The sequence below is a fragment of the Clytia hemisphaerica genome, unplaced genomic scaffold (genome assembly GCF_902728285.1).
Source record: "Clytia hemisphaerica strain Z4C2 unplaced genomic scaffold, Clytia hemisphaerica genome assembly, whole genome shotgun sequence".
Lineage (NCBI taxonomy): Eukaryota > Metazoa > Cnidaria > Hydrozoa > Leptothecata > Clytiidae > Clytia > Clytia hemisphaerica.
Window position 1 is genome coordinate 554,838 of NW_027104271.1, and position 13,443 is coordinate 568,280.

Genomic DNA, 13,443 nt, shown 5'->3' on the forward strand with positions numbered 1-13,443 from the left:
GAACCACCGCCGCAAAAACTGAGATAATTGTTGTTTTAGTGGTTTTGCACAAAACAGGGTACTCGTTGTTTTAACGGATGAGAGTAGGTTGGACGGTGATATACATTTCGGTAATTATTTCTTACAAAAATTTAATACACACGAAAATTTCCAAAAACTGGCAATCGCGAAATTTAATACACTTGAAACATGACCCACGAAATTTAATACAAATAAGGTAAAAACAAACAACATAAGGCTTCGATGGCCAAAATAAGAACAAGTTCAGAATATTCTTATGCCTTGAGGACTCTAAAACACCCGATTTCGACTTTTCACCATATAAAATCTCTTTGCAAAGTGCGTGAATTTACTTGAGAGACATACATATCTGTAGCCTTCTCTAAAATTTGTTTACTTTTTATGGAGCGATTTCAAAACACTTAGAACGACACGACACCAGTAATAAATATCGTATTAAAAAACACTTTCTTACCGTTATATCAAACACTATCAAAAACAACATCCTGTATACAACATACAACAGTGCCTTAGCAACCGGGGGAGGGGAGGGGCTTTGTCCTAATAATTTCTTAAAGCTGGTTTTCAAAATATTTTAACTAATTCTTTTCCAATAAATGTAATTGATATTTGTGTATTTTCCAGCAATGTAGAACCCTACTTAATATTGCAGCTTTTCACAAATTTTCTAAATTTTTCACTAACCCCCCGCCCGCCCCAGATATCAAAATACTTCCTACGACACTATGTAATGAAAGTTGTTACTAAAACGAAGAACAAAAAGTAACCAGTGTTTAAACAGGAGTATTAGAGCTAGGTAACCGTCTCAATGAGGATTGGCATTTTATAATCTTGCAATTGTCAATCATTAAAGCTAATGACGACATAGTTTGCTACAGACCTTCACATCCTTACTTAAGTTGAAATTCTCGTCCCTCGTTTAAGTAATAACTTACTGTAATAACATTCCTAATTATTGCTAAATATGATCTGTATACTTACATCCGTAAAAAATCGGGCTCGCACCTTTAAAAACTGTTAAAAAATGTCCTGGGTATCTGTCTCTGTTTTAGTGCATAATCACTCTTTTATATTAGGAAAATCGAGTTTAGAAATTACGTCACGGACTCGCTTTTTCAGATCCCCATACTCAGTACTACGTGAGCCATTTAAAAACTCTGCCAACTGCGCTAGTTTATTATCAACATTTTCACTGTTCAATGTTGCTGATAAATGTTCTGGAAAATTGATCTTCCCAAACCGTGAAACAAGGATCTTGCGTATCTGATCGAGGTAGCTTTGTACAGAAATATTTTCGTTCTCCTGTTGGATAATTTCTTTTTTAACTCTGTCCATTACATTCTTCATGTGGTCTATTTGTTTGTTCAAAATGGCGTTTTGTTCCTCGAAAACAGCATTTCCTTTTCTTAACTGTCGTAAATCTGATTCACGTTTTCGGGAATATTCTAGAAACTGTTCCGAGAAAATGGGAATTTGAGTTCCGTTTTCAGCGGTTAGTTTGGGGCCAGGAGCTGGAGCTGGTAGCGGGACACCGTTTGTCTTAGGTGAATTTGTGTAAGGGTAATCATGTTTAATTTTTGGTGGTAAATGGCGAGGATCTTGTTCTTCAGAATGCTGATATTCCGCTTCTTTACGTTTCTTTAACTCTTGAAATTCTTTGTATGCTGGTGTTTGTTGGTATCCTGAAAGTGAACGAGAAAAACTTTATCATGAATGAATGTCTTAAATGGTAGTCGGAAATGTGAATTTCTAATGTACAGCAGACACAAAAACGGCAATAACTTTTGATAGAATTCGAAAGAAATAGTGGTTTTGTGCTTGTTGAAAAGATAAACAGGAGTGGAATACTAATCATTTTCAAACGAGTGATTTATCTTAGAACATCATTAATATGAAACCCAAAGAAAAGTTTTTTATTTTCGCGGGGATTAAATTTCGCGGTTGAGCTTATCCGCGAAATTTTAAGATTTCGCAGGGACTTTTTCCGCGGATGGCACTATTGGGTGACAATATTTTTAGGATCTTGTGCCTTTTACTGTCTGATAATGCATGTTGGGTGTATTTGACATTTTTTGAGCTTCTTTTGAATTTTTTTTTTGAACTTCTTTTTCAAAAATCGGGCTCCGTGACATTTTAGGCATCACTATTTTGCACCTTTGTGCCAAAAATCAGAAATTAACAACTAATGAGCCAATCTCGAGAAAAGCTGGTAACAGACGAACGGACAAAGGTTAATTTATAGAGGACCTCCTGGTAGGTCCAAAAATTCTCTTAATTTTAAGGGACTTGTAGGTCAGTATATGGGAGTATATCCGATCCTTTGCAACGTATTTTATCAAGTAAATTGATAAAGAGAAAAAAAGTTTTGTTTAAAAACAACACTTTTTAGGTGCATCATTCGTACACCATAATGCATTCAATGCTCTTATCGTGTTTTTATAAGAACATTAACATAACAACACCAGGCTTAATATTGCATTGGTTTAAACCAATGAGAGCAGATTAAAATATTCCTGGCTTGAGATTTCCAAAATGGTCTTGACACGCTGATTGTAAATCAATAAGTCATATCAGGAAGGAAAGCATGTCGAGATCTTTACAGAATCATTTTAGACTAAAAATCGCGATAAAAATAAAAGCAACTGCATCATGTTGAATGGTGCCAAAATACTTCTTGGAATTGGTTTGGGAAGCTTTATATTCAATAACTGTGTAAATATTTTTATCAAAAATGTCATTTTGTCAATACCATGACAATAGTCTACTGAAAATTTCTAATCTGGCTATACTGAAAGTATCTTATTCAGGACAATAAGAATTTTTGCAATAATGAAGTTTACAAGAGTCATATTTAATTTAATGACCATGTCACCGAACTATTGACAAAGGGGTCATTTTGTCAATAAAATGTGAAGACGTGTCAAACGATTCTCAGCCACCTCTATTCCAGCAAGAGCTCCAGTGAAACAAGGGGTTACTCAAAGTATTTCAACTTTTCAGATTGATCATTTCTTATAAATAAAACAGAAATGAATAAAAAATATTTTCCTCTTCTACGAAGAAGTGTGTCTGAAAAATGCAGTCTGTAAACTTTGTAAAAAGCACGGGAAAAAGTTATAACAAGTGATACTTTTAGGGACCTACCTAGTTATGCATTTAACACATATATAATTGATATCTACGTGAACGTGACCATTAAACAATCATTCAGAATACAAATAGTGACGATCTATTAAAATAAGTCGTTTGTTTCTTATAAAAAACACGTTTAAAAACCAAAATTTCATGCTCTTGAAATATTCTTTCATATTCAAGACTTTTTATTATTTTTATTATAGGAGTATATTTCGCAGGTCTATTGACCTCTATGAAACAATCTAATTCAAATTTACAGTTCATCAATAACGGTCTTTTTACATATTTTCTTAAAGTAGAGCTTAGCCCGAGGGCTACCTCTTTCCATACGCAGCATTCATCCTTCTCATTCTTCGTTTTCTCTTTAGCTTTTTCATGCCATTCTTTAATGGTTTCGCGTTCTTTCTTGGATAAGTCATCTGTTACACTGAAATTATCTTCGTTTAGTTTATGGACTGAGGCCATAATTCTTTTCTTGTCTTCTTCATTGGCCAACGTTACTTTCAATGGCCGCCATCTTTTCGTCTTGAACATATCATCCTTTCGAGCACCGATTCGTTCTGCAGTGACAACATTTATCTTTAATCCCATACGATTTCCTACAACTTCCTCCACGTAATCTTTGTCACCGGCCCGCTGTTCCTCTTTGTTCTCATCTTTATTTTCACCTAAATGATGGACAATGATGTTACATCTAGTTAAGTTCTTCCAGCGATCTTCTTCTCTTTCTTCTTTTTCATTTTTGATAAATTTCTTGATGATAACCTCCTGTTTCTTCACCTCTTCCTTTGTGATATCTGCATATGTTGCCCGTTTTGGTTCTTTAGCGACGTCTTCTTTGTTCATAGCTATAAGTTCCTCCATTTTCTTCTCTAGATTATGCAATCTAGTGTTGAAAACAGATTCAAATATTTGCTGACCTCCATCTTGACATTCTGCTTCCGTTATTGTTTGCGTTATTTGGTTACTTCTGACTCTTTGCTTACTTGTTTTGATTTTTTCCAAAAGTATTGGCGTGACTGTAACACATTTTTTACATTCGAAGCGTCGACTTTTGTATTGCAGACAAAGCTGAATTTGGTATGCGGGAAGCTCCGAACAAGCATAATGAACGAATCTCTGGCATTTCCTACATTGTAACATATCATTATCCTTTATTATTTCATTCGTGAAGCATTTATTGGCGGTACAGGATCCACATTTTTCAGCATTTTCAGTGGATTTTTCATCGATTGTTGCCATTCTTTTCATTCATTCGCAAGACTTTGTGAGCAAAAAAACATCTATCTCATTAAAAAATTGAGTAATTTGGCTAAGAACATTGATGTATGCTTATCAATAGTGATTCTTATAGATAAACATGCGTTTTTTGAGCCAACAAAATTTTTTGTAAAAATCTACTTGAGCCATCTTTTACCTATGATGGTACCCTACTTTCATGCAAAAAATCAGAAAAAGTTAATGATTCGATTTTTCACAAAGTCCAAAAAGCCCGTTCTTTAACCGTTTTTTGGCCCAAATTTGCCCAAAAAAATTTTTGTTTGAAAGTCAGGCTCCCTCACATTCGAGGGTTTATAATTATGCATCTTTGTGCAAAAAATCATAAAGAATCAAAGAGGAAATCTCGAGAAAAGCTAATACCTAGGTAATTGATAATGTGCTTATAAATAAATATCGAATTTGGCCAGTTTTTCTATAAAACACGCCAAGCAACCAAAATTTCATGTCTAGACACACATACTCTTCAAAAGTAAGCCCTCATGAGCACAAAATCATCAATCTCATTAAAAGTGATTCTTATAGATAAACATGCGTTTTTTGAAAAAATCTGCTTGAGCCATCTTTTACCTATGATGGTACCCTACTTTCATGCAAAAAATCAGAAAAAAATAACGATCCAATTTTTCACAAAGTCCAAAAAACCCGTTTTTTAGTCGTTTTTTGGCCCAAATTTTCCCAAAAAATGTTTTTTTCGAAAATCGGGCTCCGTCACATTAGAGGGTTTATAGTTACACATCTTTGTGCAAAAAATCAGAAAAAACCAATGAGCCAATCACGAGGAAAGCTAACGAACGAACGAACGAACGAACGAACGAACGAACGAACGAACGAACGAACGAACGAACGAACGAACGAACGAACGAACGAACGAACGAACGAACGAACGAACGAAGGTTAATTTATAGGACCTCCACCCCACCTGGGTAGGTCCAAAAACAAAATAAAATAGAAAAAATATTTTTAAGTTTTCAAAGTACGATAAAAGAAAAACTTTTAACTTTTTTTACCACAGATTTTGTTATTTTAAACATGCTGAATATTTTAAAGGTAATTTCGAGCCGTTTTGAGCTATTTTTAGTAAGTATTCAGTAGTAGGTAGTCGGCGCTTTGCACTCGCCGATAAAAGCACCTTATATTCTACCTTAAGGGCTCTGACCATAGTATATTTTTCATAATTGCCGTGTTTAAAATGTGTTTTTTGACTGATGTAACCAACAAAACTATGGCATGTTATACATTTTCTCTTAGACAAACTATTCCTGAATTTGAAAATTCAAAAATTGCATTGAAAAAATTTGATGAAGAAGAAAATGAAGACTTTTTGGAGGAAGAGTATTTCAACTTTGAAGAGCTTAGTTTCGGCGAAGAAAAAACATTTTGAAAATTTTTTCGCAGTAGATGGTGTATATTTTACCGAACAATAAAAATTTTTGCGGAAAATTTTTTTAAATGCTTCTTTGTCTCGAAATCTTCAAAATAGTGGTTTTTCTTCAATTTTTCATCTGGATTTTGCTTAAAAAAACAGTAATAACTTTTGACACATCTTTTTAGAAAAATTTTCCGCAAAATTTAAAATAGTTCAATTCTTTGCGGACAGTGTTTAAAAACAAAAAAGTTAATTACCCATTAAAACTAAGCACTTTTTCTAAAAGAGGGTGATGCAACATATTATTAACATCTTTTTAAAGTTCATAACGTCATTTTTGCAATTAAATTCTTAATTACTCTTAAGGTATTCGATTAAAAAGCAATTTATAAAGGCAATTCTTTGTTAAAAGTGTTAAGGAACCTGAAATATAACTTTTATGTTCAAATACCAAAATCAATTTTTGGACTATGGTCAGAGCCCTTAACTACTTAACTGCTTCTTACAAAAGCGTGTTCTACACTAAACTTGTTTATAAGCATAATGTTTTTAAGGATAAACAAGGCATAATCCAGGGGAAACAAGCTTAGCCTTATAAAATTTCAAAACTGTCTACAAAAAAAGAATGCAAAATGTTCAAAATAAGCATTATATAAGCATGTTAAGGAAAAAGTATTTTTGCGAAGCATAATCAGGCTCTCAAAAGCTTACCTAATGGTTGATTTAAAGGACCTTCAGTGAGTTCCAAAAAATAATTTATATAAAGCTAAAGTTGTGCTTATTCTATTTCTTATTACATAGTTTTCGGACGTGGACTTGAGACACGAGGAAACACGTATTTGTCACGTGCTTGTCTGACACTTCCTCTCCTATAAAGAGTCCACAGCAATGCTTCTTTCATTAAAACTGTAAAGTTTGGACGTCAACTCATGCGGACACCTAATCATTTTTGTATTTGGTACCAAAGGAACTGTAAGACTTTTCTATCTATCACAGATATCAAATCTGCTTTAAAAAAGGCTAGGGAGTCGAATTACCTTGATCTATGTTTACATTGATTTGTCTAGTCATATCAAACGATAGCATATAATGACAGTTGTTAATAGAAATTACTTAATCATCAGATATAGAGAATTTTGATTAAAAACATCGTCTAGTGAGAGCAACAAGGTTCTTCGTGTACAGTCATGTTAGAAGCAAACTAAATTTTTATAATGATCAACCATTCTCGCCATTCGTTTTTGTGATCTTATGGACCTAAAACTATGGCCTAATTGATCATTTAAAAAACTTAGTTTGCTTATAACAAGTCTGTGCACACAAAGGATGTTTTCACAACATAGTAGCTCTCATTAGCCAATCTTCCCAGGAAAATTCCGTTAGCAAGGAAATCAAAATTAACACTATTTATTAATAACCTTTCAAAATTTTTGATAAATTTTAAGATTTCTATAACTATAATCAGCTATAATCTAAAATTAAATATTCTAGGACTAAACAGTCAACATTCTTGCTTAATCTTTCTTTGTTTATGTTCATTCGAAATTTTTCAGCCTGTTGTCTTAGTTTTTAATTTGTTCCTCCCTTGCTTTAATGTTCATGGATAAGTTCTCAAATCATGTGCAAGTTCACATACAAATCTTCAAAACTAATCAACTGAATATAATGCTACGTTCTCCACAAACGTCTGGCTTTTGACCCGAGTACGTATCACAGATAAGTCCAATTAAATCATGTGATGCGCGAAGTCGAATTTCTTCTGATGGTTTTCCATTAATTAAAATCCAGGGCATATAATCCAAACTGGGATTCAGAGAATCTGTCTTGACTGCCATTTTGTGTTGAAGTCGATTTCCAAGGCGACTATTCGCACATAACATTATTTTTTGGAAGTCAATACCCAGAATACCAGAGCAGGAGCGAGCATTGGCGATACTGGCTCCCATCTGCTCTAAACAGTAGATAAAGTGTACGAACTTCGCCTTGCGACGCAATTGATGGATTGCACATGTTTCTACCAAATTCATTTGACATTGGTGTTCACCGTGAGGACAAGTAAACAACCATGTGCCGTTGGATAATCGCTTTTCACTTGTCAATCCATATGGGTACAAATTGATCCGAAGAATTCCAGTAGAATAAAGAGACAAGTAGGTTGGGAATATCTGCTCCTTAATGATATCTACACACCCAGCATCGATGCTTGTATAAAAGAGCTCCAAGAGAACAGGTTTCAAGGATGTCTTCTCCCTATCCTGCAACTGGTGAGATGCTCTGATTTCATCAGTTTCACATATAGCTGCCCAAATCGTACAGAGTAAAATACAAAAGATGACACGGAGAACTGACATCTCGCTTGCCTTTCTGCGATCTGGTTGCTGAGGTAGAAATATGATAAGACTCTAAACTAACATTTACTTTACAAAAACAACTTTTACTGACCGATCGTCATATCATCTTTTATGAAATTAGTTATTAAAAAGTATTTTGGTTTCAAAATCCACGATTAATCTGCTAAAAAAACAGACTTCGAATGGCAGAAAGACTAAAACGAAATGGGAACAGTCTCGCAAGACTTTCACAATGAGATTGCGGTTTGCAAATTGTAGCAAAGTACATACAGAAAATACTTTCGTAATGAAATGACGGTCCAAGGCTGCACATTCGACTGATCTCTTCATTTCTCAAGCTGTTCATGTTTTTATGATATTTTTATTTTTCTTCCAAATCTAAGCCTGAATGTTCTCATGAACTGGTGTTTATTTATAATCTATTTTAGAAAAAATGGGTTCACAAATTCTTATAAAAACGGGAAGGAGTAATCAAAAACGTTTCTGAAACGTTTAATCTCTCCACCGTTGTGCTAGCATTAAATACTTTGTTATACTGGTTCTTGTAAGAAAAAAACTGGATAAGTAAATCAAAAACGTTTTTAAAACGTTATTAAAGCTACTTTTTGGTTGCAAAGCTGATTTAGGATGTATCCCGAGTTATCGTCCCTTTTGAATTAAGGTAGCGATATGTTAATTACCTTACACTATCAGAAATTTACTTGCCCCCAGATTTTTCAAAGAAACAGAAAATTTACTTTGTGGTGAAAAGCCTACCTAGCCTCCTTTCGTGTCCAATATCTTTCGACTGAATTGTTTTTTTCGAGAAAAAAAATTCACAGCTGAAATGGGCAAAGATTGAAGTTTCTCAATTCCAATAATGGTGGTTATAGCATTGCTAGATAAAAAGCTAATTTTTTTCTTTCTCGTTTTTCATCTTCATTTTATACGCATAATATTCCACTCCGGATTGCCTTTCCAAAATTATGAAATCGCTATCTAATTCAAAATCTATCAAAAGTAATACGCAACCAATTGAAAATTTACTGCCAGCTTATTTGAAATGTACTTTAGGAATTCAAAAATAAAGGCTGAATTTCAACCTTTTACCTCCTTTAAAGCTCTTTTCACATGTACGTAAAATCTTACTTAAGACCTTACAGGAAATCATTCGTAAAGCTGTCTTTTGGGAAATTCCCCGCCATTACGTACAGTTTCAATTGAATAAGAGGGTCTTACGTGGGTTTTCCTTCCGTTCAAAACGTTCAAGGCCTTATTTCCTTCTTCTTTTTCTACCGTACGGCCACTCGGATACGGCACGCCGAGCCGGGCCCTCGGCCAACTTTTCAAACTTTTCGATTATGCGTCTTTCTTTCTAAATCTTTTCTTTTCTAGATTGTGCTTGATCAACACTTTCTAACCTTTGGTTAGATGACGGGTGACTCTAGAGTAGCAGAGCAAGCTTACTCATGGCCACACCTGATGCCAGACTTTGGTCTTCATCTATCCGCACTCCATTTATTTCTCAACTTTCTTTAAATTCACTTACCGGTTTTCTCTCCGCTAAATTTGTAGATTTATATTTATTGTTTGTCTATCGTAAAATGATTTCTCACTCAGTTTGAATGTTTTTGACACGCGTTTTCTGAATTTTAATTAGCTTTTTCAGATTAAAACACTACATAAGCTTAGGGGAATTCCCACCCTTCAAGGTCTTAAGTAAAATTTTACGTACATGTGAAAAAAGCTTAAAATGAAATAAAGTATAATGATTTTTGCTTCAGGAAAGATTGTTTAAGAACAGTGTTTAAGAAGAGGACTCAATAAATGTTTGGGGTAGATTCTAAACTAAAGTACGTTGGAAAAAAATGAACGAAAGATCCTGGAGAAATGGGATGAAAATTTGTGGAAGTATGAGGGAGTTACCGTTAGTAATCCCTGCACACAAACAGAAATATTTAAGGATAAATTGAAAAGGGTTGAGAAAGAATTTCACCGCGAAATCTAGAATTAACTGTGTACAAAAATGCCGCCAAAACGAGAGGAAGATAAAATTTTGAGGAAAAAAATATCAAGAATCGCGCACGACGACCAGATAAGATAAAAAATACAGGAACATTATATGTTTGGATTGCAGAACTGAATTTTCTAAACTGACCATAAGCATGAGCATCGCTTGCTTCAGTAGGGACCGCGAAAGACGGGGGTAAAATGGTTGGAATCGACCAAAATGTTGTTTTTAGGTTTTAGACCACCTATAACCATGGGATAAGTTTTAGAAGCATTCTTATCATTAAATAAATGTCCTGTAAAAGTTTGGTGGCCATAACTTTATTTTTTATGAAAATATGAGCAATTTTGTAAAATTTTGAATGGCAGACGACCTACCAACAGAAAATTGGATTTAGACAGGTGAGCGCGTCCTCAAACCCCCATGATGTTATACATTTTTGGAACTGGAAGAGATCAGCGCTGTTTGTTTTTTTTGTCTCATTGACCCAATCAAATCCTACAAAAAATTATTCAGTTTTTTCTGGGAAAAGCCACTTTTGAGGGCTTTAGCTGTCCTCCCCGGCATTAAGACAAAGATAATATGAAATTTCAACCTTTTTTACATATTCTTTGTTAATAAAATTAACATTTTCAACCGCGCTCTGCTGTCTTTTTTGGCTCAAAGTTTATTGGTATTCGAGAAATTCTACAGAATTGTCGAGCGCGTGTTTGTTTACAATTCGAAAGTTCAAAGTCCACGGAGAGTGACAATCTGCCAGCTCTCCGGCATACAGGATATTTTCGATTCATTCGTACGGCAAACGAGAATTTTGAAAAAGAAAATTGATAAAAAATTAAAACTTTGTCTTGAGAACCTTCGTGCCAAGTTTCAATGTTATAGCATTAATAGAAGTAAAGTTATTGCAAAAAATGTATTTTTCGACATAACCCCCGGATTTTCACTTTTAAACCTATTTAACTATGATTTTTACAAAAATCCTCGAAAATCGTTCCAAAAAAAGGGTCATTTTCAGGAGATAGAAAATTTCATATCTCGAGAACGGCTTGGCCGATTTTGATGAATGACCCCTCATTTTTTTTTCTTTTTTGATGCTCTTTCCAATGAGCATGGTTTCAATGCGCTAAAAACAATTTGAAAAAATCATTGCGGTCCCTAGCTTCAGAATTGAAGTAGGAGACATTTTTTTTTTAAATAGCCTTTCCCATTTGAATGCTTTTAAAATATTTCACAATGTATAAATATCTAGGCATAAATCAAAGGAGATTTTTGGAAAAGATCAACAGACTTTTTTATTTTTCTTGAATGCAATACCCATGAAATGAAACAGAATCAGCTTTAAAGATATTATTCAACTTAAGAACCCTATTTAAAGTCAATAGAAAGGTTTTCAAGATTGATCAAATGTTTAGGTTTACTTATAAAGTTATGGTACCAGCTTTAAAAAAGTTTGAAATAATTTGGTTGAGGCAAAAATTTATAATTCTTATTTTAGTAACGTGAGGTATTTTTCCGTCATTCCATAACCAAAATCGATTTCTTAATTAAATATCATTCTTCCTTCACTGGCAATAAACTTCTGCTTGGTTTCAAAGAACTAAGTAAGAGGTAGAAACATGCCAAGTATTTCATTCCAAAAAGGCTTCCTTAAAATCATAGGGCATTTAAAATTTTTCCGTCATTCCGTAACCAAAATTAAATCGTGGACTGCTTAATCCAGGAAATATGCCCCAAATGAGTTTTCTAGATCACTTATTGGCTTGTCTTGGAATTTTGATAGCTAAAAAAAAACAGGATTCTGTGTTTTCAAAGGGATATGGCTGTGGCTTGTTTTTTTGGGACTAAAAACTTGAATTTGAAGGCTTTTTAGACTGAAAAATTACAAAATCAAGTTTCTGGAATGATACAGCTCTAAAACATATGAAAATTAGTTCAAGGTACTATTACAAATGATAAATATGAATATGAAGATGTTAACTGAAAAAAAATTTTCTGCCTCAATTTTGCCCAACATCTTAATTGATTATCTCAACTTTTTAAATCGTATACTTTTTCAAACACAGATCACTGCTCTTGAACGCTGGATTTCCGATATGGTAGAAGTAAAGGAGCTCATTATAAAATAGTGATTTTTTAGAATTCAAACCATAGTAAGTTTTGGGCATAAACATAAACAATTCTTTTTTTCCTGTAAAGATAACACCTCAAAATCCAATGAAGCAATTTTGACAAATTTGACTCAAAAAGTATGAAGTAAGCAGATTGCGAACATTTTAAGAGCATTTAAACCTGGAAATCTCGAAAAAAATAAAAAAGCCGCTTGAGCACTTCCTGGTCCCAATGAAAAATCTTATGAAAAATCGTTTACTGGTAAGAGGGGACATGACGTTATTGATGAGATGAGATATAAATATGGGTAGACAAGGTATTTCAGACACCGCTATTCGTAGATTAGAGGCTCCCCCTTGTCTCCATTGATTGTTCAAACAATTAACGTGTTCTAAGATTCAATATTCGATAACACGTGTAGAGGCCATCTTTAATTGTGGTTGAGTTTACACGATGGCTGTACAAACGAAAACATTTCTTCAAAGATGCATAAAACAAACATAAAACAAACCAGATCAAACATCACAAACCTTCGAGTTCTTTCACATATCTTTCTTTCTCTTTTTCTGCTTGATCCAAATAATCTTGCTTTTCTTCTTGCGTCATACTCGACCATTTTTGTCCCAGGGCTTTGGTGATCTCATGGAATGGCATGTCAGGATGGTCTTCACGAAATTTCTCGCGTTTTTCGTTCAAGAACCTAACATAACCTGTTAGTGGCGCTTTAGGAGCATTGACATCTTTCAATAGACGCTTACGTTTGGCCTTTGGGCGTGCCTTTTTGTTTCCATCTTCAGTACTAATTGAAGGGGCAGGGCTTCCTGCACTTGAATGGTCACTTGGATGGTCGTCTAGGTCAGCTCGGTCAATAACATCCATTTCCTCATGTTTTTCGGCTGGATGGTCTGCAGTCATTTTAAATATTTTTATCTAAGAAAGAATTTCAAGAATTTGTGATTCGCCATATCATAAAAATGTGCAGATTAATCAATGCAAGCCCTAGGAGGGCTAACTTGCCTTCTTGTCATTTCTTAGCTCTCAAAAATATGCTATAAATATTTACCTTGTCCATGACTTTTGATTGGTCTAAACATTTAGAGGTTATTGCGACTAAGCAACAGGAATCTTTGATTGGATACAGAAAACAGTTTTTTTAACTCGAAAAAGAAATAGCAGTTAAAGCATTGTTA

The 13,443-nt window shown here is 34.1% G+C and overlaps 1 protein-coding gene across 1 annotated transcript; it reads right to left on the reverse strand.

Annotated features, from left to right (window-relative positions):
• Nucleotides 1-988: 988 nt before the first annotated feature.
• On the reverse strand, nt 989-13,207 carry LOC136816691 (high mobility group protein 20A-like). The gene is made up of 2 exons (XM_067073019.1): nt 12,784-13,207; nt 989-1,703 (listed from the first exon to the last, which is right to left on the reverse strand). The coding sequence occupies exons 1-2, from the start codon at nt 13,166-13,168 to the stop codon at nt 1,081-1,083; spliced, it is 1,008 nt and encodes a 335-aa protein (XP_066929120.1). The 5' UTR covers nt 13,169-13,207; the 3' UTR covers nt 989-1,080.
• Nucleotides 13,208-13,443: the final 236 nt, after the last annotated feature.